This window comes from Platalea leucorodia (genome assembly GCF_965183815.1).
Source record: "Platalea leucorodia genome assembly, contig: HAP1_HAP1_SCAFFOLD_124, whole genome shotgun sequence".
NCBI classification, from domain to species: Eukaryota; Metazoa; Chordata; class Aves; order Pelecaniformes; family Threskiornithidae; genus Platalea; species Platalea leucorodia.
In genome coordinates, this window is record NW_028121413.1 from 157,076 (window position 1) to 182,465 (window position 25,390).

The window sequence follows — 25,390 nt, forward strand, 5'->3', positions numbered from 1 at the left end:
TTTACTGGTGGCTTTTTTCTGTCACTAGGCTTTGCTCTGCTGATGTTCAGCTATCACTGAAAAGCTCATCACACCGGGTAGTTTACTGAAAACATTTTATTGTAATCAAGAAGTGACATAACAAGGCTGCAATGTATTCTGCAAATCATTCTGCTGCTATTTTATAACTGATACCAGCTGCTTCTGCCAGGCAATTAAAAGAAAATTCAACTGTGAAAATTTTCAGGACAGAAAACTCCAGCCAGACTAATTAACGGTGGTTAAAAATAAGAGGCCCCAGCAACGCCTTTCATGTTGCGTGGTCACAACTCACAATTCTGTACAAAATGTTCGCTTTTTAAAGCTCCGATGTAAAAATCAAACAATCCAGCGGCAATTTTTTAAGTGCAACGCAGGGTCTTTCATGGCATCATTTGCAATGCTTGAACTCGTTCACATTTTAACAAAGTTTAATACAGATGACTTGGGATTTAAGTCTTTTTTCATTATCTGTCATTCTATGTAGGGACAGATTTCACTTTTTGGTCATCTTGCTCCTTGTCTTTGCTCTTCTTCCATTTGTTCTTCTTGTGCTTGTGTTTGTGGCTCTTTTCCAATTCCGTTTCATTTCCAATGTGTTTCTTCTGCTTCTTCTGTTTCTTCTGCTTCTTGTCCTTCTTCTTCTTTTTTTTCTTGTTCTTTTTCTTGCTGTCTTGCCTCTCTCCTGAGCTGGCACTGCTCCTGTGGCCTCCAGTCTGACTCTCAGAAGGGCTTTGGCTACGGCTGCGCCTAACACTGGGACTGCTTTGCCTTTGACTTCGCCTTGCTTCAGGCTGGTCACCTGCAGCAGGTGCTGCTGTATCCTCTTTCACCTTATCAACAGCCTTTTCCTTTGGGTCGTCATGAGTTTTCCCTGCCGCTTCCTCACCTTTTGCAGATACCTTACTCTCACTTTCATTGCAGTCTGGTACAAATGCAGCCTCATCAGTGTCTCGCGTTCGATCAGAAGAGAGCGGCGAGGAGCTGCTTACCTGAGGCTTAGGCTGGGCAACACTTTTATTGTTTTGTCCAGTCACGTTCTCTTTCTCATGTTTTACATCTGGCGATTCCTCTCTCCAAGGTGCCTTATTACCACCTGGCTCTTTCTCTTCATTGCTCTTTACTTCTGGTACGTGCTTCTCTTTCTCTTCTCCTGCGTTTATATCTAGAGGTTTGGGTTCCTCCAATGTGCGCTTGGAATCGTGAGCAGCTTTGTGATCAGACTGCTGCTGCTCAGGCGGAGGGCTGCAGCTGCTCCTGTTGGCGTCTCCAGTGCACTTTTCGGACAGCTCTGGTCGTTCGTCTCTCGGCTTACTCTCCTGGACTGACGTAGATTCTCTGTTTTGAGAAGGGGACTCTCTTCCCCTTGCTAATTCACTCTTTTCATCTCTACGCTTGGAACTCGAATAATCTCTGTTGCCATCACGGTCAGAATTTTTGTCTTGCTTAGGAGTAAAGTCTTTAGCAGCCGATCCATGGCCAGTATCAGGCTTCTCTGAAAATCTGCGGTCTTTGGAAGATTGGGAAATACTTTTTCCATCTCCTTGCTCGGTTGCACGTTCTGAGGGGTCGTCTTCTTGCTGAACACTGCTCTTTCTCTTCTCAGAGGTGTCTTTGTCTGACAAAGAATGATCCCGGTCTTTGGTTTTTCCTTTTTCATTTGACATCGAACTTTTTGAACTTTTTGCGTCATGCTGGGAGCTTTCATAACTCACCTCTTTTGTAGTTTTCTGTCTTTCCTTCAAAGGCTCCGTCTCTTTCTCACTCTGTTTTACAGGGTTTGGTGGCTTAGCACTCGCATTTTGTATAACATTAGCAGGTTTTCCTACGGTTGCGGGCACCTGGGTAGATTGAATGTCTTCCTCTTCAGACTCAAAGTCATCCTTCTCCCACTTTGACTGAGGGACCTGGATGATAATAAGGATGTCTTTCTCAGGGGCTGTGATATCATTATTATACTCCTCCATGGTCTTAATGACAGTTTGTTTTGTGTCTGGCTTTTCTTCAGTCTTTCTAATGGGGCTTCCTCCAGTAGAACTAGTGCTAAGAGGGAAAAAGCTGACATTAATCGTGGGTGAGATATACGCACCGCCATCTTTTGTAACAGTTTAGAAAACAGCTTGTGTTTCCATTCTAAATCTTGCGTATTTTTTCAAAAGATGTTCAATTAAGGGAACAGACGAGAGAAAGGATGAGTCCACTAGCTAAGACTACGAGCAATCAATTAATTTAGTACCTTCCTACTCTACATTTAATTAACAAAGACACGAGATTATCAGATTGGGGACTGTCTGACCTGGTAATTCCTTCATGTCCTGCTTCTACCAATGGTAGATAAATTAGCTATACATTCTTGTTTCGACATCTAAGCAAGCAATGAGGGAGAGGTATACACAACCACAGTTTTATTCCCATGTCCCAGTGTTCTTCTTCAGAAAAAATGTACGTTTTAAAAACTGTTTAGAATATCAAGACACTATCTTAAGTCTCCAGTGACGTCTTAAATGGTTTGAGTTTGCGCTGTCCTGCTTCTTTACATGCTGAAATGTACGTAATAACAGCTTCACACTAGATTCACTCTTTCAAAGAAGTTGGCACTGAGCTGGAAGCAGTGTAGCTGTGTCAACACGGCACTGTGCTCAAAGCTCAAATCAGTACAAGATATTGGCAACCAAGCTGCTATTTCTGCAAGGTATCGTTTCATCTCACCCTGACAAAAGTAGATCATTACAGCACCTTGCAATTTTTCAAAGGCAACATATTGCATGGTAGAGACATGTCTGTTATCCTTGCCTTTAGCAGTAAGCTGGATCTGAAGGAAGACCTCGAGGGGACTCCTCAGAGAGTCAACATATAATGAATAAGAAGGGGGGAAAAAAGTCCCAGAAGTAAGGGTGAAAGACGTCATCAATGAATTAACCTTATGAGCTGTCTGGGCAGTACAGACTGCTTGTTTTCTTTCACAAAATTTGATTCTGACCCAAGTACAGCTTAGCAGGAAAGATCACAGATTATTCACTCATTTAGCACAGATTTAGCTGTTCCTTTCATTAGTCACCATACAGACTTTTACATTTGTTTGCAGGGGGGAGGGAGGAAAGAAAGAATAGGAAAAGAAAAGATGAGGTACCTGGTGCAATGTACCAGAGTTGCACTAGATCCATCAGCTGCCGTTCCTTTGCTTCTTACTTTTCCCTTTGCTTTTTCTTGCTTAACTTTGCTGCTGTTCGGCTCAGCTTTCTCACCAGGTTCTTCTGCAGGTAGCACATTTTCTCCACTCACAACCTTTTTGCCAGTTTCTTGGTTCAGTTTAATCTTTTTGGCGGGGTTGTTAAGAAAAGCAGGTTTATCCTCTTCTGGAGTTTGCTCTCCTTTTTCACCATCAGGCTCAGTCTTCCCCTTTGGTGGTCTTTTCGAGTCAGCAGCTTCTGCTTTAGAGGCCTTTAGGGAAGTCGCTTCATGTTCTTCAGCAACCTTTTCATCTACTTTTCGTTTTCTTTGTTCAGGTTTTGCATCAGAGGGGTTGCTTTTTTCAGCAGGTGTTTTTGACTTGCCCTCTTTGTTGGAGGGCTTCTCCGACTTGGTTTCTTTTCGATGGTCTTTCTTTGCCGTTTCCTCGTTGGCTGCTCTGGTTTCTGGGTGATCTTTTGTAACTTTGGGGTGAGCTTTCCGTGGGGAACCAAGAGCCTTCTCAGCCTTTTGAGAGGAAGAGGTTTTAACACTGTCTGTCTTTGGCAACTCCTCCTTCACTTTTTTCACAGCAGGTTCCATTCGAGGAGATTCTTCACGATCGGTGTCCACCTCCTCTTGGGAAGCTTTAGCTGATTTTATTATGCTGTCGTTCTTAGGCAGAACAGCCACTTCTGCTTTCCGCTTGGTCTTGTCAATTTTTGCTTTTGGCTTCTCCTTCTCTTTTTTCGCCTTTGCAGATACCGGTTTGAAAGCAAGAGAATCTGCTTCCATAGGCTCATCTCTCACAGGGGTGGCATCATCTCTTCTTGGGAGCATGAACAGAGAGTCCATTTTAACATCTGCGGCTGGAACTGGCTCTTTGGCTTTCCTCGCACCGTCTAACAGCTCAGCTTTGGGAAAGCCTTCATTCTCATCCCCTTTTCTTCTCTTCTGGGGGTTTTTATCTTTATTTCCTTTGCCATCTCCCAGTGGATCTTCCCCCTCCTTCTCTTTGCATTTTGTAGCATCTCGGATGTCACGGTGCTCTCTTCCAGAAGGTTTTTCAGGGTAATTTCCAGCTGTATTGCGATTTCTGTGGCTCTGCCCACCAGGATAATCCTCCCTACGTCCCCAAGCCTGTGGCAAATTCTCTCGTCTGGTCCCAGGCGGACCAAACCTATCTGGAGAAAAGTTGCCCCTGTTTACTGGAGGTGGAGGTTGAGGGCCAACAGCAAAGCTCTTGTGAAACTTTTCATACCATTCTCTAGAGTTCCTTTCCCATTCTCTGTATCTTTCCTTTTCAAATGGATCTCTCAAGTCAACAGATCTGCCATAGCAAGCTTTCATATCATGTGGAGGAACTTCTCTGTATCTGTTAAAATACTCCCTTCCTCCTTCCCCTCGAGGTACGGTCCGTGTAGTGGGAGAGTGGCCTCTAAACACTGGAGACCTTGATCGTGAACGGTATCTTCTTAGCCTTGAATGGTGATAACCCCGTGACCTTGACCTAGAACGATATTTATGACTCTTCCCTTTGCCTCTTCTTGAATACCGTGGGGATCGTGAGCAGGAACGAGAATGGGAACGACTAAAGGATCGAGAGTAGGAGCGAGAGCGGGAAGAACCTGATCTTGACTTGGAGTAGGTGTATGAACTTCTCGAGTAAGATGAAGCACTATAGGGAGACTTGGACCTTAAAAAAAACACAAAACACAAAAAAAGTGAAGTTAACTCAAAACAGTCGCTCTCCCCAGTTTTTTTCCTCCCAAATTTGGTTTGGGTTTCTTTTCCTCTCCACAGGCTAATGCCGAAGCTTCTTTCAGCTGCTGACATACTGCTACTGCAAACTGAAGGACTTGATCGTATGTAAAAGTTTCTGCTTACGAGACAGAACAGCTGCTGCATTGTTAGTGTACCAACATACAGGAAGGGGAAGCCTATTTCCACCCACTTCTATGACATTAACTACCACAGCTATTGATTGATCTAAGGCGGGGTATACTGGCCTCTACTGGTACATGAACGCACACATTTTTCACTACTCAACAACTACCTGCAGTGCAAATCATTTTTGTTGCAGTAAGATGCAAAAAGTGCAAGTCTTAATGGCTAGAGTGCAGTATCAAACACCAAGAAAACACGATTTAGCCTGAAGACGGCAAAGCTCCATTTTAAAATGCCAGCTTAGTCTCTTCATCTTCACTACTGGTTTGGCAATTTGTACAGGATGCAAAAGACTTGTACTGCAATCTTACACCCAGGACTATTTACTCCTGTCGCTGCTGATCCCTTGACTCATCCAATCCATCTGACGATGGAGAGGTGGAGGCGAACTCCTCCTGATTCTTCTAGACAACCCGCTTCTCCATTACGGACGTGTAAAGCAGTTACCTGGAAAACAAACGCCTACGCTCCTTTTGAATCTTTTTATATTCCATCAGTTCTTTACCAAAATCCTTTGTAAGCTCATCACATTTGGACTTTTTCTTCTCCCTGTTAAAAGAAGTTTGACCTTTCTTACAAGGATAGTTTGACCTTTCTTACAAAAAGACATCAAGAAAGAAACCCTGGCCGATAGGAGAAAATGTCTACTGCATGCAAATGCAAAAGGTGAACATCCTAGTTAAGCAAAGCCAGTTTAGAATGCCTAGAAGTTTCAGGGAAAGCTTTAGAATGACATTTGTCTGGGTTTACTTTTGCATGGAGCCAAATACTTACTCCTCTTTAGGTCTCTGTTGTTCTCTGTAAAACTCCTCCCTAGGTAAAGGAGGTGCTTGTGTCGTTGGGATGGTATTTGAAGGAGCCGTTGGTCCTGCTGCTGGTACCCAAGCTGGCGACCTGTTGGCAGGAGCGGGGGGATATCCTGGAGGGGGGGCAGTGCACCCAGCAGCTGGAGGCTGACCAGGGGGAAACTGAGGAGGCAACTGGGGCGGTGGTACCCGCGGTGGGAGAGGAAGGGCATGGGGTGGTGGAGGATGCAAGGGAGGTGGAGGCACAGGCACAAAGATGGCGATTGATGGTGGCAGTGCTGGGGCCTGAGTCCTTTGGGTACGTTCACTAGGCGGGCGTCCTCGATTTGAACTTCTAAAGAAACCCAAAAACATGTGTCACTGTTTGTTACACTCTGCCCCCATTTTAAAGAGGAAGGCGAAGGAAGCGGGAGCACGGTGGCGAGCACTTCTTGTTCTCAACTTAAGCATTTCTCTCCCTGCTGTCTGTTCATTTGAGACTGCCCTCATTTCTTGATCCTCAGACTCGCCTTCCACATCCCCAGCCCCAGCGGTTCCCTCAGTCTTCTCTCCTTATACTCAGCTTTGCGCCTGTGGATGGAGGCTGCCCGTGCTTAAAAGAGACTCCCATCTCCCCTGGGCCAAGTGCCCACCGCTCCTCTGCCACTCCTTGATATGGTCAATACTTCACACTTCTGATCTTCAAAGCACTGCACAAATATTAACTCATCTTCTCTCAAACTTCTTTTAACTTCTTCCACATAAGCCTCCTATGTTGTTGCCTCATGAGGGTGTGTTTGGCCTGCTTTTGTCCCCAAATTGTTATTTTCTCGCTTACTGAATTTGAGATTTTAGACAATCTGTGGGATGGATCCTGGGGTTTGTTTTTATTTATCTTTAGCATAGTATGAACACAATGCCCCCTTACAATCTATCTATAACAAATATGTACCAAAAGGAAGGACTAACTTGACACTGCAATAATAGAGAAAACAGACTCCTCTCTCTCTCTCCAACTGAGAGAAAGCAGCTTGGCTATTTGAGAGGACTGAATTGAAGACATTCAAAATTTTTATAAAATAACACAACACAGCGTTGACTATCCAATGCTTTGCTCACTCAGTATCAACTAAGTTGGTAAAAAAGAACGTTGGAGGCTGATTTCTATGGGGAAATCAATTTCTCCAGCCCTATTCAGCCAGTGATCAGAAGGGTGGCTTTCCACCTCACCCTTTAATGATATTTCAATTTTATATGTAATTATGGTTTCCAGCCAATTCAAATGAAGCCATTTAAAAACGAATTACCACTTGTATTCTCCACAACTATCTGTGCACACTTATTTCATTCTAAATCAGCTTTAAGCTACTAAATTATTATTTGCTGTATAAGCTACGTGTTATGGTCTCGTTTAACGGGTTACAAGTAGGAATATATTGAATTTCTGTAGCATACTTACAGCTCCCAGCCTGGTCTGCCAGCTGCTGAGCGAACTGCGCTGGCTCTCCTGGGATGACCTTTTGGCGTGGAGAGAGGAAAAAGAAAAAAATCCCATTCAGTTGATCTGAAGATAAGTTTTGAAAAGAACTTCTCAAGTTATAGTTGCTTACCAGTTGTGTGTATTGAGTGTCCTTGGGGGCCCAGAAGACTTGGTAACGCTGGTTGTCTTACTACAGGAACCCGACAGCCCTTGTGAATAAACGCAAACAGTTGGAAAAGAAGCTCTGCTAAAATACAAGCAGCACTGCATATGTTGAAATAAAATTTACCTTCTCTTCCACCAAACTGCCGATTGACTGAAAGGAAGATTTAGAAAGCCCAGCAGCACTCACCAGCGCAGCAGGAGGTAGAACAGTACCGGCATCACTACAAAAGAACCCAAATTTTTATTATTCAAACAGTGTTTTGAAGTGCTACTTGAAATACAAAGTCCCAAGTGAGAAAAGGCTGACTATAGTAAATGGGGAAAAAAATGAAAAAATAATCTTCTCCAGATGTACAAATGGGAAGTTGGCCGATTCCAAATGAAGCACTGACGAGAAGTCTGTTTGGACTAGTGGCATTTAAGGAGAAATAGAACAGAATAGACTAGACTATTTCAGTTGGAAGGGACTCACAACGATCATCTGCTCTGACTGCCTGACCAATTCAGGGCTGACCAAGTTAAAGCATGGGATTAAGGGCATTGTCCAAATCCCTCTCCAACACTGACAGGCTTGGGGCATCGACCACCTCTCCAGGAAGCCCGTTCCAGGGTTTGAACAACCTCTCGGTAAAGAAATGCTTCCTCATGTCCAGTCTAAGCCTCCCCTGGCACAGCTTGGAGCCATTCCCACGTGTCCTATCACTGCATCCCACCGAGAAGAGATCAGCACCTCCCTCTCCACGTCCCCTCTGCAGGAAGCTGCAGAGAGCAATGAGGTGGCCCCTCCGCCTCCTCTTCTCCAAACTGGACAAAGGCAGAGTCCTCAGCCGCTCCTCAGAGGACATTCCTCCCAGCCCTTTCACCAGCTCTGTTGCCCTCCTCTCGACGCACTCAAGGACCTTCACCTCCTTCTTCAGTTGTGGGGCCCAGAACTGCACACCGTGTTCAAGGGGAGGCCGCAGCAACGCTGAATACAGCAGGATAATGACCTCTTTTCACTGGCTGCTTCCCCTGCCTTTGATGCATCCCAGGATGCAGTTTGCCCTCTTGGCTGCCAGGGCTCACCGGAAAAATATTTTAGTAAGCTGGCTGCACATAAAAGGATTGGAGTACGTATAGCCCAGACACTGACTCTCAGTTGTGGAAGATGCAAGAACTGAAATTCTCTTGGGAAACGTTTATGTGCTGGCTCAGTGGCTGCCTTAGAGGTTCTTTTGACTTGTGACCTTTGTAGTCAACGGTACAGCTGCGCCTGACAGTCTTCTGGACAGAGTGGCTCTTTGCATTCCAGGCATAAAAGTGAAAGGACAGAAGCCCTCAACAACAGTACAGATTTTCCATGTATTTTCCTACCGCTTCACTGGGTTGCCTACTAGGACTTTGTTGGTAAATGTTTGTAAAGACTTCAAATTTACAGTGTTTCAATGTTTATTATCCAAATCTGCGTGCGGTGCTGACTACACGGCATTACTGAGAATGACTCTGACTTATAATACTGATGATAGAAATACTGAAGAAAAAAGTGATGTGAAACACCTGGTCAGTTTTACCTCTCATTGGGCTTTTTCGCTTTTCAGGAAACGATTATTTCCTCAGTACTAAAGAGAAATGAATGCACTCCAGAAGCTCTGACATAACCAAATGCTTACTTTAGGAATTGCTAGCCGCTTAAACTCAAAGGGCTCCTGGGGGAAAAAAGTTCCTCTTTCAGGGTCAACGCGTACTGAATGACTTGTAAGAGAAGCAAACCAAAATACTTTGGAGAAAATTCTTGCATGAGGCACGCTTCCAAATTATTCAAGTGTCCTCATTCAAAGTAAAACCCAAACCCAGAACGGCCACAGTTCTCTGGAACTGTCACTAATGCTATAGAAATCGCTAGCTGAGAAGCTCAAGAGAAACAATCTAACTTCAGCACCTTGGTGCCTTTTATATTCGTGTTGATCTACAGATTTCCTTACCGAAAAGGTCCACCTGGCTTTTCAGCAGGGGCCAACGATGACAGAGCAGCAACAGAAGGAGAAGCCAGAGAAGCCAGTGGACTCATGAGCGGATCCCGCTGGCTGGAAATTGTTGGCCAGAGCAGAGGCTGCAGGTTGCGGGCTGTTGTTTGCCTCAGGAGTGGTGGTGGAGGCGGTGGCGGTGGCGGCTGCTGCTGCTGTTGCTGCTGAACCTGCTTATGGAGCCCTTTTGCGTAGCCAGTCCCATTTCTGAAGTTGTTCACAGCCTAGAGGCAGGAAAGCATTTACAAAAAGTTAATACGAAACTTCAGCAGACAGACGAAGAAAAGCCTGCACGGAGTAAAACTCCTTGTGTATTCCTGTAAATGCTATCAGTCCTAAAATGAATCAACATACAGATGTATGGATACATCACACTGAACACTGATATTCATGACTTGCAACTCAGAGCAGCCGTATTTAAAGTACTCCAGCGTTGGCACTGAATTTGAAAGTGAGACAAGCCTGTTAAACAAAAGGGTGACCTGAATTTGCCAGATTGTCTCTAAAGAGTTGTAAGCTTCTGTAACAACAGATAACGTATTTGAAAAGTAAATTGAGCCTTACTCCATTTAGCCTTGCTTAAGGAGAGGTAAATGAATATCTTCTTCCCTTTCAGCTTTTGGAAAATAGACTTTTCCTTACCAACAGTTTACGTGAAAGTCATCGTGTTACCTGGCGTAGGGACTTGTTGGCGACTAAAGCGTCAGGAGAAACGTCTGTTTGATGACATGTGGGGCATCTGTGTTCCTCAGAGTCCAGTAACGCTGTTCTAATACCTGTGAATCATCAGAATCATCAAAACAGCTTTTAGCCAAACTAAGGAGTATTTTTGGGCTCTAATCAATTCTAAACACAAGTGTGTGGTTAATGGGTGAATATGGTCTTGAATTGAGAGCACGGAGCGATCAATGTTCAACAGTGTAAAAAATTTCCAGTCTGCAGCAAATAACTATACGGTTTGATACTGCACTCATGCAACACCTGAAGATGTACAGGAGGTTGTGCCTTGATGTTCCGACTGATCTTCTTTCCGCTGGCTAGTACAGTGAGAAGTCACTAACCTCAAGGTTAATGAAGAAAACACATTTCAACACATTAGGAGGTTTGAGTTCTGAAGGTTTTAACCAACCCTCCGGTGGAGAAGGCGGCGGATTAAATGCCTGACTATCCGTTTGTTGCAGACCACACCAAATCACCAGAGCTGGCTATATAATTTTGTATGAGAGAAAGGGCTGTGGACAAATAAATGCAGTCACTATCTAATTCTGGAATCTCCTGCACAATTACGCACTCTTCTCATACTCGTCCTTCCGTATTGTGCTGGTCTGGGCGGGGACAGAGTTAATTTTCTTCATAGTAGCTAGTGGGGGGCTATGGTTTGGATTTGTGCTGGAAACAGGGTTGGTAACACGGGGATGGTTTCCTTAGGGCTGAGCGGTGCTTCCACAGAGTCAAGGCCTTTTCTGCTTCTCACACCGCCCCACCAGCAAGGAGGCCGGGGGGGCAGAAGAAGTGTGAAGGAGACACAGCCGGGACAGCTGACCCCAGCTGAGCCAAGGGCTATCCCACACCGTATGGCGTCATGCGCAGCATATAGAGCTGGGGGAAGAAGAAGGAAGGGGGGGATGTTGGGAGTGATGGCGTTTGTCTTCCCAGGTAACGGTTACGCGTGATGGAGCCCTGCTGTCCTGGGGATGGCTGAACACCTCCCTGCCCATGGGAAGGAGGGAATGAATTCCTTGTGTTGCTTTGCTTGTGCGCGCGGCTTTTGCTTCACCTGTTAAACTGTCTTTATCTCAACCCACCAGCTTTCTCGCTTTTACCCTTCCGATTCTCTCCCCATCCCACTGCGGGGGAGCGAGCGAGCGGCTGGGTGGTGCTTAGTTGCCGGCTGGAGTTAAACCACGACACGCGTGTAAAGAGATTTAATGAGATACATAAAAAGGGGAAAAAGCTTTCTGCCTTTTTTTTTCCTTTCTACAAGGAGAGTCCTTTCCTAGTCAGGCCATACTTCAGTCTTAAATCGAACTGGTGACAAAGTAATGCCGTTATCTCCTATGTCTGCTTTCAGAAGATCAGTTTGATGTTGGGGATTAACAAACCTGGGAGTAACACTTACATTCGTCACAGTAACTGTTTCTACAGCAGGGAATAACCACGGCATCAGTCATTGTATCTTTACAAAGGAGACACAGCAGCTCCTCTGGAACGGGATCATGGGAGGAGGAGGGGGAGGACGGCTCCTCGGGTAAAAAGGGTGGCTTTTCCTTCTTGCCTCTGGCATAAGCTTCCCTGGAGGCGGGGGGGGGAAGGAAAAAGAAAAAAGTGAAAGACGAGGAAAGGAAAACTTTTCCAAGCGTAGGATTTTATCAAAGGAAGACAAGAGATGGAATTCTCCTCGCTCCACACTAGCCTTCGAAGACGTAGGCATCTCGTTTAAACTGCTTTTCTATAGCCACAAGACCAGAAGAGGGAGGGGGGAACAATTTTCCTTCTGCAGAACTCTCCCATTCATTGGATCAACTAAGAAATTGGCTCCGACTACAACAATAATGTTTTGACAGCTAGAAATCGGGTGCAAGGAATCCCACCTCTCCTTTGCCAGGGGGTAAAGGTAAATTGCAGGCTCAGGATGAAGTGAGTCTCCGAGTAATTCCATTTTATAAATAAGGGCAGTCTATGTTCCAGCTTCTACAAAAGGAGATCCACGACAGAAAAGCAGAAGTGCTACCAAGTGCATTTCGTAACAGCCCCTCTTGTCAGCCCACGGCTGGATTTTCTGAGTTCAGAGCAACAGGGAAACTTCAGCCTGTTTCACACGTGAGCTTGGATAAAAGTCAGAGGGGGAGGAAATCTCAGTCCAACGGCGATGGGTTACATTTTGCAAGAAGCCTTTGAAACATAAACCAGCAGCAAAACGAGCTTTCAGAGAGAACAACTCCCACTGTCAACACTACTGAAATATTTTGCAGAAATACAGATTCTTAGCACAGCACTAGTTTAACCAGCTTCCAGGGCCATGAGCAGTAGGGCCACCCTATTTTAATCTTAGAAAGTATCACAGATTTTAAGGTTCAGATACAACGACAATGCTTCCTCCCCTGCAATTACAGAGGCTGGCCGATTTGGTCGCCTGGCCACTCAGACATTTACGCACAGTTTCTCTCATTCGCTTTTGGGTCGGTCCAATGAATTCCCTACTTACGCATTAATAGCTGGTATGGCATACTTCCCAGTGCTGGTTAGCATAGCACCCTTTGTATTGGGATCTTTCACCTCTATCAGGAAACTCCGTGGAATTCCCGTGCTCCTTTTAATTCTGGGAACAGACTCAACATTTTTGCCCTGTTAAGAAAGGCAAACATAGCTCATCTTAAGACCCACACTTAAAATGAAATGTCCATGATTATTCTAAGCAGCAAAAGCCTTTAATCCTCTCCTTTTCCTTAACAGAAGGGTTGCTTAACTAAAATACTTATTTTCCTAAATGAATATAGCCAGGGTGTTCCAAGGCTTGAGCAGTGTTTTGAACGCCGTCGACACTCTTGGGCTTAACTTCAGGTTCCTTAAGGGTGAAATATCCCTTAGCCTGCCCTCCGCTCAGAAGAGACACCAACCCGCTCCTCCTCCAAAGCGCAATTCCCAGGGCGAGCTCAGTTCAGTGCTCTGAACCAGGCACTGAGGAACTGTATATGAAGGTTCAGTTCATACCTCACGCATATACAACGGTAAATGGCATGCATACTCACCCAGAGGCTTGTGTCATTAAAACAGGCAAATATTCAGCGGGTGGGGTCAACAGAAAGGAGCTTGGGTTTATACGAAATACTAAAAACTGTGAACTGTTGTTAAAAAGAGTTAAAACCAGAAACATTTCCAATGATATTGGAATATCTAAAAATATGCATGAAAGTTCACAGAGAACGATCTATGGACATATTGAATGTCTATGACCTGGAAAAAATAAAAGTTTACATTTACAACTCCAGCTTTCCCTTGAATTTTGAAGGGCTTCACCCCCAGAGAAACAATTCCGAAGATGAGCAGTCATGTAGCTGTTAGGTAACTGCCAAGGTAATAAAATGAACCCCCAAGTAACACCAGAAGTCCCCCTCAACCTTACCCCATTTGTTGGGCAGTTCTTTATATAGTGGCCAGGTTGTCCGCAACGGAAGCAGGTATATGATGGTGGAAGCAGACCCAAGGGTTTCTTCGTGTAACTAAAAGGTTTTGGGGAAAAAAAGAAAAAGCTATGCGTGCGTCTCTCTTGTTAAAACAAACATCTCTACGATTTTTCCATCATCTTCAAAGAACAGATTGGACGTTATCAACACTTACTTGATTGGATGATACTCATGGCAGGACTGTGTCATCATAGCCTTGATTTTATCTTCTTCAGAGGCATTGGCCTCAGCCAGATTGGCAGTCTGTTCAACAGGCAATTATTTGACACACACATTAGAAACACATTTCAGCCCACACGGCCAAAGACACCACCACTCCCCCGATCCTGCAAAGAGCAGCACAACGCGGGCTGAGGTTGCATGAAAACAGCCGCTGACAGAAAACAGAGCCGTGCTGAAGATGCTCTGGGGAGTCCTTAGGCCACGGCAGGGGGTTTATGGGCCTGGGAACCTACTTGAAAAGAGCCTTCTTGGGCACTCCAAACCTTGGGCTCTCTTTGTACCTCACACAAAGACTCCTGTAACCAATCCAATGTGCTTCCAAGTGGACTGAAGCTCTGTGTAGGAAAAATCATACTATCCAGCACTTTTAAACGGATTTTTAAGCCCCAGACTATTTGAAGCAGAAGATAGCCACTGGACGTTTAATTGAGAAAGATGCAGGCAAGTACCATTATTTACATTTCGCAGCAGTAAAAGGACACACAAGAGTCGGGGAAGTGGGTCTTGCTGGCTGAAATTCAGCTTCAGACACAGAAGCATTAAAAGGAATCAAGCTTTTGATAATCCCTCAGCAAGACAAAAGATTCTTGTCAGTGGAAATTTGACCACGATGTGCTGTAGGCAGTCCCAGCTGCACGTTCCCCCCCGCTACCCTCTTCATATCAGCGATTTAACTGCAGCAAGCAAAACCTGCCGGTTTTTCCAGTTGACTGTGTCCTTTTAACATACAAATCGTAATAGAAACCTTATCCAGAATTACTGAAGGTAGCTGATTTTTTTTTAAGTCGTGTTTGTTCCAATGTTTTTATTACACACCAGCCCAGATACAAGCAGGGCCTGAGGGAGTGACTGTAAATGATCTGGACCTTCAGGCACTGATCATGCAGGTCAACCACTCCTGCTTTTGTTTTTAGATGCATTCACTCCCAAAAGCAACCAGCCAGGTTCAACATTCTCTTAAATGGTTGTTTCATATACACAGCTTTTTCTCCACAGTCACATAATGCAGATCGACATCTATGAAATCATTAATGTTTATAGAAAACTTTACAGATACTTGACTCGTTTGTTTGAACCCAAACGGTTCACAAAACACACCCAAAACCCACAAAACCTTACTAGGAACAGACCAAAATTCAAACATAGCATTTCATACATGGGAATAATAAAACAGAAACCTGCTAACACATTGCCTCCATGCTAAGCCAGTCTGCACTGAAGAGGTCAGAGCAAGTAACAGTTTTGAGCTGCTTTATGCTATGTTCCTGTATTTTTCTGAAATACTTAAATTTTCTCAAAAGCTTCAATGTGTGCCCTACTTGGACAGGTTTTCACATTTCAGAGTAAAACTTCACAGGAGTTTACAGAACCAAGGACACGTTCAGAGACAGCACCAATGGAGACCAATTTCTTTTGGTGGCTGCCTTCCAAACAAATTTATGTTTCCTTCCCCCCAGTGTACACAATTTAATTTCTGCAGGAAGAGAGGGAAGAAGTTACCCGTGGGGAGAGATTTCTCTTTCTCGGCAATGAACTCCAGCCTTTATTTTCAGAAGAAAGGACCAGCTCCTGTGCATTAAGCCCTGCCTTCTCTAATCTTTGTAACTTTGCAGACTAGGAATTCAATTGGCTAGCACTACGCCTGTCACAAAGGGCCATCACTAGTGCTTTCCCCGACAAAGTGACACCTGGCTGAGCAAAACCAGCAAGCAGCTCCATAGCAAAACAGGGCGTTACAACCGTTTCAGAAGGGCACATCTGCTAATATGCCACACATGCGCATCGGCATGTTCCTCTCGACAGTTAGGTACACTGACACAATTTACACAGTCTGCATTCAAACAAATTAGACCGTGGTGTCCACTGTAGATACGCTACAACTGATGAAATTGTGCAGCATCCACAGAATGCATCTAGAACTATAAGGACTAGAAATTCAAAAATAGCCATGCAATTGTCCGTGTTCCAGAAGCGCTTCTATTTTGGCTGTTGCAAACCCCCTTGAAATGGCCATAACTTACAGCCAATTAAATTCTTCTGTAAAAAGTGTGTTAGTTTCCAACGCAAAATTAACAAAACATAGGAAAAACGGTAAACGGCTTCCGAAGTGCTGCTGCTTTGTGTCTTGCAGATGAGTAATACTGCAACATTATGTTGAGGCTGAGAAGGTACTCCCCTTCGATCTTCCCAAACGGGCAGCTCCTCTTTACAGGATAGTACCAAAATATACACACGTTTTAAAGTTAAAATAAAAACTTTAAATTGCTAAGAATTAAATTAAAGTTGTGTTCACATTACAACAGTCATCCAGCTACAGATCACGGTATAGGACTGAAAAATATGAAGCTAACACTTTTTTTTTTTTAAGTATTTGACAAGAATATGTACATACCTTAGCAAGCTGGCCCAGAGAAATAGATGCGGAAGAGTCATCAATCTGTTCACAAAAAATGAAACACAGATTCAAGTTCTACAATCAAAACACAGCAATAGTTAACCTTTGCTGTAGCCTGAGAGCCTGCGCTATGTCCTCTGAGTGTCACTCAAAGAGGCATTTCTAACCTAGTGCAATCTGTATCTGCTCAAAACAAAGTCCAAGCCTATGACAGCTTAAGAGTGCCTATGTGGTTAATGAGAAGAAACTAAAAGAACCAAACCCGCTTGCGATCAACTCGCTGCTCCAGAATATCGCAGAGAAGGACCCCTGTCCAATGTTCACAACTGCTTAAAAGCTGAAAGGGTAAGGAAGCTGTCAATTGTCAGCTCAAAAGGACTTAAAAAAATACTTGAGTTTGTTTGAGAAGGAAGCATCACGACAGGAGACTTCTTTTCAGTGTAGTTTGTAAATTAAGCAGTTAACGTCTCGTCGTTTAGAAATGCACACGGTTTGGGTTTATGGACACAGTACAGTTGCCCGTCAAAATAAAGCACGGGCGTATATGCCCTGAAACATGAACTCTGCCCCTCCTGTCCACCAGTTTAAGAATATTCACCGTCCCCCACCAAACCCAAATAAGAACACCAATCCAAAACATCAGCCATACAAGTAACCACCACTTTGTCTAGACAAAAATCAACTGCTCAAATTATTGAAATAAAGGTGACCGAGAGCTTGGCCAAACTAAAAATTCAGCCAGGAAGGATCACAGTTGTGCCTGACGGTGCTAAAACAACGGCCATGACTCTCTGCATTTCTGCAGCCTCGAAGGACAAACACCAACTAGAGATCCTTGCTGTTACTGAAACAGTAATCGAAGTCAAAAAGGATCCACTTTCCTGCTTTGGGCGTAGTAACATTAGGGCAAGAGCGCCAATGTGGAAGTGGAGAATGATAGCTAACATAAGACAAGACAATGAAGAAATATTCAAAGTGTAAGCTTTTGTGCATGCTTTTTAAAAAAACTCTTAACTCATTTCAATTTTGCTGCTTTACTCTTCAACAACAATTGGCAAGCTTTCCAGTGCTTTATTCCCGAAAGAAACAAAAAGCACACGACAAGCTGTACAAACATACATCTTGCCAGCTCTAGGCAGCCAGATGGAGAACACGGCACCACGTTCAGCTGTGCAAACCCTGAACCTACATGATCTAAAACCGATCACGCGTCCTCTGTACAACACAAAGTCATTCAGGAAATGTTCTAGCAGACTCAGTACGAAATACAACGCATTACTGGGCACAAATACCAACGTTCACATCAGAGCTGTGCAAATAATGGCATTACTCAGTTTTTACTATGCCCAATCAAAGACATTGTATTTACAACATATGCTATGTTGTACTGGAAAAGATATTAAGTTCATGTTTGGAAAACTACTACAAAACTGCGTTGTTTAGAATTAAGGGCAGTGTGTAGAAAAAAGCGTGAGATTGTGTTTTACATACTGCTCTTGATGTGCCACTCGCTGGCTCAGTTCGACTTCTTCTAGAAGAAGAAATAAAGGTGATCAGAACTTCAAATAAAGCACTTGTACCCAACGTAAAGTAGTGAAAACCGGTTATAAAACCTGAATATCAAAACATTATGTCCTGATAGTCTCGTACATGTGGAAATTTATTCATATACACAAACTGTTCTCCCTTGGTACATGCAGTGCAACTAAAAAAAAATCCCCAAATCACGTTTCTACTTTGTCACAAATTACTCTAAGGCTTACAGCTATAGAACACAGCAGTGCAAGAGCAAGCCCTCAGGTATTTTGTCTCTGCTATGGAAGTATCAAAAATACAAAGTCTGTACTACAGGTCTGTGTTCTTCCATAATCAGCCATCAAAACACGAAGGTCACTTTAGCCAATGTGGGTGCCCCCAGCGTTACAAATAGGCACCAGATACAGCACTTCAGTTTCTAAGAAAGAACAGGGACAGTCTAGACACTTTGAAGTGCAAGTGCACGTACGTTAAAAAAATCAGCCGTCGGACAAAGAAATACCAAAACCGTCAGCAGCAGAGTCTTTAGAACAGGGTTTCTTTGTGGAAGCCCAAGCCCTGTGCTCAGGTATCTGCCATATTTAGCTATGAAAGTGCCAAAATATTAAATGTGTTACGTATGCTATATTGACTCAAAATAGTAATAGAAAGGTCACCTGAAAGCAGTTCCTGGGGCTTTGTGCGACTTAGGAGTCCTGCGACAAAAGAAAAAGGTCTTGATTGCCAGAATTTGCATTAAGATAATCTTGAAAATGTTACAATAGTTTAGGAAATATTTATTACATTTGAACACTCGCTGAGATTCCACACACTCATTGATCTGTCCCTGCATGCTACTCATCATGGATCAGACATGCAACCGCTGATAGCGTTAGCAAACAATTCATACGTCCTCCAAAGTGTGCCATGAGCAGAGGCAATTCAAAGGCTGCAGTGGAATTTAGGTACAAATAGAGAGGGCCATTCTTTCCTCATCCCCACATGCAGGCATTTATTTGGTCTTTGATGCTAGCAGCATCTCTCCTCTCCTTTCAGGGCAGCATTACAATACCAGGAGAGGGTGCCATCCAACCCGAAACGGAGGATGCATTGACAAGACGGCGCTAAGCATACGCGTTGAAATTAACCCCCAACACAAGGCCGTGTTTATAAGCACAACGCTGTGGCGTCCAGAATTACCAGGCAGCGCCTGAAAGCACTGTAACAACCACGGCAGTAATACGCCCAAAGTTTACATGCAGAGCCACATAAATTCAGGGGTTTTTGCTTGCAAAGGCTTCCTGGGTCCCAGGATGCTCCTGTACTGTTGGTTCAAGACACGCTGTAACTCATCAGTTTATTTACTGAGAACCAACATTAGAAAGACGTGGCAGAACCCCAAGCTAATAATAGCAACTAATTGTGGTGGAGAGGCGTATCTTTAAGTAGGCTGGCAAAGAGGACCCTCCAAACAATGCCAGTGGAGCTAATATAGAACTGGACTGCATGAATACATAAATGACAGCAATAATCCTGTAGTCGGGATTGCATTCGAAGGGCTGTCATTTTAATCAATATGCCCGGTTCTCTGTCCTCCGTAAATCTTAGGAATACAGAACTAAAACCTGGGGCACCGGTATCACCTTAGGGTAAAAACAGACTTAGAAGGATAACTAGTAACATTTGGTACTGTGCTAAACGGCTTACTGAGTTTCAAGTTTGGAAAGGATTATCCATTCCTTCATCGTACTCGCACAAAAGGCAATATACTTTAGGATATTGTTGTTTTTCTCTTGCCTGAAACGGACATTGTCTTTAGGAAACTACTAAGAATCACTTCTGAATGGAACTTCTTGTTTGCATGGTTCGCCAGCTGGCAACCCTTGGTCTGTCCTCTAGAGCTAGCGTGCAAAAGCCCCAGATTTGGGGGGTAAGAAGAGCTGCCATATCCCTCCCCCCCCCCTCCCCCAAATGCAAGGAAGAGTCAAACCCTGAGAAGCAGAATCTTCGGAGATGGGAACAAATTACAAGTTTACACTACAATGCCTATCTGTCTGTACTATAAAAGCCATCAAAGCAAACACATAGAATAAGGAATCTCTCCGTGTAGAGGAAACAGGATCCACAACTTGGCTCTCAGAAGAATCAACCCCAAGAACAAACCCAATGAAACCATCTTAAAAGTTACCACCGTTGGAGGTTAAACCCCATGGCCCAGCAGGTCTGAAAAGGTAAGTCTGCTTTGGGACAGATAGATTAAAATTTACCCCATTACAACAAAAACTAACAGCAGCTTTCACAAGAATGATCCAATCGGAATGCCTCTGTAAACTACGAGCAATAAAAAAGTTAACACACTGAAACCCCCAACAAAGAATGCAATGCTTTACGGATACTTACATCACGTATGGTTTGCTGGCAGCTTTAACTCCTGCAACAGGGATTCTTCGAACGATGACCGAGGAGTTCTTAGGAATGAGGGCGTTATCATCGGTGTATTCTGCCAACAACATAAATACAGACAAAAACATTAGTCACTTCCTAAGAATGTGTATTAATAGCTAATTACACAGCACTTCAGAGAACCCCCTCACAGATGTCAAAGCAAAATTTGATGTGTAACATCGCGCTTTTATCATCTCAACACACTAACAGTACAGTTCAAGAAATCTTCAGGTCTGATAATCAAACACAAGCAGCACCATCTTGTTCATTTTTTTAAAATAGTTGGAATGCCAACAGCAAAATGGTCCCAAGGGTCACTAAAGGAGGCTCTGCTAATGCATGAGGTTCTTTCCTGACCTAGCTGAAGTGGCTTTTGCTGCTGTTGGGCTCCAAACCCAGGAGGTCTTTGAAGAAAAACAAACAGCAGCAAAGTCTCACCTGCATAAACCAGATTCTGAAGCCTGACCAGCTTGCCCTGCAGCAAAACAGGCACTGCGCTAAAGCCTGGAAACTCTGCGCCATTGCTTCAGTAGCCGTTCACTAAAAACGCTTCAGCTACGCTGCTGGTGCTCAGGACGGACAGAACACAGAAGAGAGCCTGCCCTCGCTGCCTGTTTCTTGGAGCTTCATCCATCAACAGCCACACTTCTCAGCTGCTCGTTACACTGAAATGGAAACGGGGCTGGCAGTTCTAGAATCTGGATCACAGAAATGTTGGGTGGGTTTTGAGCTTGCTTTCACAAGCAGGGCAGAATGGGCTCCAACGCGGTATCTCCCCTCTTCAGCTACTCATCTCGTTTGAATGAACCAAAGGAATGTGAATACTTTCCATTCACTTTTTGCAGAGCAGAGAGACTCAAAGGAAATTCCTTAGGAAGGCAGCCTCGGAAAGCCTCTCGAAAACAGCGTGTGCCTGAAGCTACCCATGCTCTGCCTTGGCTCACACCATGTCAGTCTGCTGAAGAGGAGGAAAGCCGCCTGACCTTTACACAAGGCCCCAACAAAAAACCACCTGCCTGAGACACTTGGACTGAGACAGCTTAAAATGCAAAGATCTCTCCATGAGAATGGTTTTGATATTGCACTTCCACAAGCTGGATATGACTAAATATGTTAAAGCACTCTCAGCAGCCATTCCCTGTAATCTGCCTACAGTTTTCAATATCAAAAGCCCTTACCTTCACAGACTAAATCAGGACGATGGTCTGAAACCCAAAGATGCTGCATACCCAGCCAAGCTCTGTCAGGGTGGTTTTGCTCAGTGATCACATACAAAATAGGAATATTTCACAATTTACGCTCCATTTTTCAGTGTCTTAGTCCTAGAAAGGACTACCATTGACAAAACCAGAAGCTTTTCCAGAAGGCCCATATCCTGAAACCAACCCCTAGAGCTCTTCGCAAAAGGAAAATCTAACCATTGCGCAGCCCCCTGTCAAGAAAGGCCTGCCCTGGGATGTTTCGATGGAGCAGGACCTCCGACAGTACTGAGGCCCAGACAAAGAACGGGGAGCTCATGCCAGCTGCACTTCTCGAAGCCCCAAGCTTCAAGGTTTTGAGCTGCTGAACGAAGCCGTGCAGAATATTCTTCCTGCTCCAGATCACAAACCACCGGATTTCGATTTCAGAGATACGTGATAAGCAACAGTGGCTCCACAAAAAGGCAGGGGTTTGCTACGCCTGTGCCCAACTGAGGATTGCGGGGGTTCTGCAGAAGATTGCAAGCGGCAGCACCTCTCCTAGAAAGAGACTGTATATATGAGGACAGCAACCAATGCTTTGATTCACAAATCATGCAAGCCTGCAGCGGTCAATTTGAACACGCACAACGGGTGTACGACGCAGAAAGAGGAATAAGACCTCTTTTAGTATCTTGTGACAATTCATTGACCGTTAGAGGAGAAGCATTGACATCTGCCTTCTGAAGCGACTATCCGTGCATGTATCTGGAGAGAGACAGGTACGTGCTTGTTTTCAATCCACTTGTGAAGTGCACACTGAAGAGAGCTCCAGCCATCTAATGACAGACTGCTATAAAAATGAATTCACCTTCCAAGTCAATCAGTCCACATTTAAATGGATCACCTGAGGAGTGACAATAGCTTGGTGAAGTAAAGGCTTTATTTGTGTAGGACACTTATCATGGCCCATATTGGTATTTGGTGCTTGAAGGATCCTACTGGCTCAGCCAGCAGTCAGAGAATTTGTGGAAGAGTGTTTGCATACAGCAGAGGACATTGCTGAGCTCGTTGTGGGAAGGGACCTGGGGCCAGTTGGCTTTCATACATTTACTTTTCCTTTGCCTCAATTAATTGAATGCATTTTGGTGAGGAAATTTTGTTACACGTGAAGTCAAACCACGTAGACTAAAAAGTTAATTTTTTTTTTTTTTTTTAATCGGAAAGGACTAAAGCTAAAAAACGTGTCTAAAACACAGCCCTGAAGGTAGCTGTCAGGACAGCGACGACAAAACAACAGCTCTGTCGGGCCCCCAGCACAAGTCACAGCTACCGACTGTGGCCGAATCCCGTTATCGCGTCCCACCCCGTGCCCACCACCCCCACCCACCTTCTTGGGTCTGGGCGTTGGAGATCTGCAGGTCACAGTTGGCCGCCTTCAGCTTCTCGCGGCCCATGATCTGGCGCTTCAGGTCGCACAGGGAGATGTGGAGCCCATTGAAGGTGACTGTATCGTAGTTCAGCTTGGAAAAGAACTTATAGTGGATGCACGACATGGTCGGTGCCTGCTCCGCGACGACGTCTACCGCAGCAGACGGCGTCGCAGCCTCCGCGCCAGGACAGGGCCTGCGGCAGCTCGGGGAAGGGCCCACGGAGGGGGCCAGGCAAGCAGCACGGGCTGGGCTCAAGGCCGCTCAGAGGCCACAGCGCTCCACCACGGCCAGGCCCCCTGGCCTCAGGCAGACTCGGCTGATGGAGGCCGAGTGGTGGACTCCATCCCGGCGGTGCTGCAAGGCCCCGGCCCTCGCCCCTGCAACGCCCCTGCCCACAGCCCTCAGCGATGGAGCTGGGCTGCGGCGGCGGCTCCCGCCCGCTCCTCCTCGCAGTCCAAGCGGGCGAGTGGACGACGGGGAGAGGCCCCCACGGCCCCGGCTCAGCCTCCGCTCCCTCTCTGCACGCAGCGCACCTCGGCCCAACCGCTCACTATGGCAACTCGGGTGCCCCTGCCCCAGCGTTCCGCCGAGGGGTTTCCCGGCCAACAACCGCAGGGGCTGCCGTCAGCGTGTCACCGCGCACACATAATGGCGCACGCACAACGGCACACCGCACCCACCGCCCCGCGCCTCACGTGGCCGCTGGTGTCCCTGCTGTCCCCCCGGCCTGTCGCCGCCCGCTGTCCTGCCCCGCTTTGGGCCTGCGGTGTCCCCCTGTCACCCCCTGGGCCTTCACCACCCAGCGTCACCTCCCGCCAGCCCCTGGCCTGTGGTGCCTCTCCCAACAGCCCTGGGCCTGCGGTGTCCTGTCGCCCCCTGGGCCTGCGGTGTCCCTCCTGTCACCCCCAGGCTGTCACCACCCGCTGTCCCCTCCTGTCAGCAGCCAGCCAGGGCAAGACAGCTGGGGGGAGATGCAGCGGCCTTTGCCGGCTGGCGCTCGGCTGCCCGCGCCGCAGGGCCAGCGAAGGGAGGGGACATCTCAGGGTGTCGGAGGGTATTTGGGTGCATTTATGGGAAGTTCAGTCAAAGAAGCCCACGACCATTTCTATTTCTTGCCATCAACCAAGGTACTTCCCCACTGTGGCACGTCCACGGTTGCCTGAACTCTGGGGAGGAGGACTAAAAAGCAAAGAAGGAACCATGAGCGATAGGAGCTGCCCCAGGACAATATTTCTTGCTTTCTCAGTCCTCGCCGCTGCTGCTGCAACAGCCCTAGCGCATGACATCATGCCTTGCCTTACCAGGTCTCGTTCTGCTGACTAATATGCTACAGCTTGCAGACGGTTCTGGCCCAACTGGCTATTCCTTTCTCTTCACGTAAATATAATATAAAAGACCTGTTATAGTCTGGCGGGGCTAACGAGGGAGCTTCCACGACGGCTTGGTTTAGATCTCTAAATGCCTTTTGGGTTTCTGGAGTCAGGAAACCCTTTTGATTTCAGTGCTGTCCTCTATAGCCAAGGGATGCTTAGTTTTGCTACTTGTGTCTCTTTGTTTTTCCTGTCACCAGTGATTTGGAAGCCTAGGCTTTAATATGGTAGCCTTGCTTATAAGCCTGGGGTGGAATATGGATTATACGCATTCATTCCATAATTGGGCCATCGCCACACTCCAAACGACAGCAGCAGAGGCAAATAAGCCCGACTGTTGGATAGGCACTAAAAGCCTATCCTCTACCACAAATCTACTCTCCTGGGTACCCGTCCCATTGAATTCTCAGTGGTACAAGGACAGGCCTCTACGTTACGAATTTTCACTGAAGAAAGGAAGCACAGCACCCTTCCGCCAAGAAGGGTTTGTCACCGGTCTGAAAGGAGACCCCTGGGTATGCTTGGAGAGCAAACCTATGGACAAGCTTACTCACTCTGTAGGGGCTGGGAACTGGGAATGCCAATAAGCCGTAAAATTCATAGAATGGAGGGACATGGACAATTCAGATCTTATGACCATACGGACAAAAAGGGGAGGCTTATGCCTGGAATGTTCCATAGATCTGTTCCTAGGCCTAAAGGGAATTGGTATCACTCCACAAATCCTTCCAAAACCTTGTTGTATACCACATCCACCGAGCATGGGAGGCAGATTCTCCAGAAGCCCTTACATAAAACCTATTGCAATAAGCCATCACGCTGCAGATTTCTTCCTGCATGGAGCTTATCAGGCCCTGCAGACTCCAAGACAATGTGGATATTCGCAGATGGATTAACTCGCTATTCTGCAGGAAGCCATAACCAGATTGAAGATAATCAATCACCATCGAGCTCCTGGGGGATATCAAGAACACTTGTCAGGCAGCAGCTGCATCCTCTTGCGCAGGCTTTGAACTAGCCCTGGCGAAAAAGCTGACCAGCAGACTGGGGTGCGTAAGAAAAAGCTCCTATGTAAAGATGGC

General features: G+C 45.6%; 1 protein-coding gene across 1 annotated transcript; it reads right to left on the minus strand.

Moving 5' to 3' along the window:
- Nucleotides 1-497: 497 nt before the first annotated feature.
- On the minus strand, nt 498-23,061 carry LOC309603545 (E3 ubiquitin-protein ligase RBBP6-like; the record flags this gene model as incomplete). Its single annotated transcript, XM_082338365.1, has 18 exons — nt 498-2,061; nt 3,149-4,882; nt 5,581-5,682; nt 5,908-6,273; nt 7,378-7,435; nt 7,529-7,607; nt 7,688-7,784; nt 9,525-9,790; nt 10,239-10,342; nt 11,686-11,858; nt 12,772-12,911; nt 13,690-13,786; nt 13,905-13,993; nt 16,365-16,409; nt 17,859-17,895; nt 18,560-18,598; nt 20,283-20,382; nt 22,896-23,061. The coding sequence occupies 18 exons, from the start codon at nt 23,059-23,061 to the stop codon at nt 498-500; spliced, it is 5,256 nt and encodes a 1,751-aa protein (XP_082194491.1).
- Nucleotides 23,062-25,390: the final 2,329 nt, after the last annotated feature.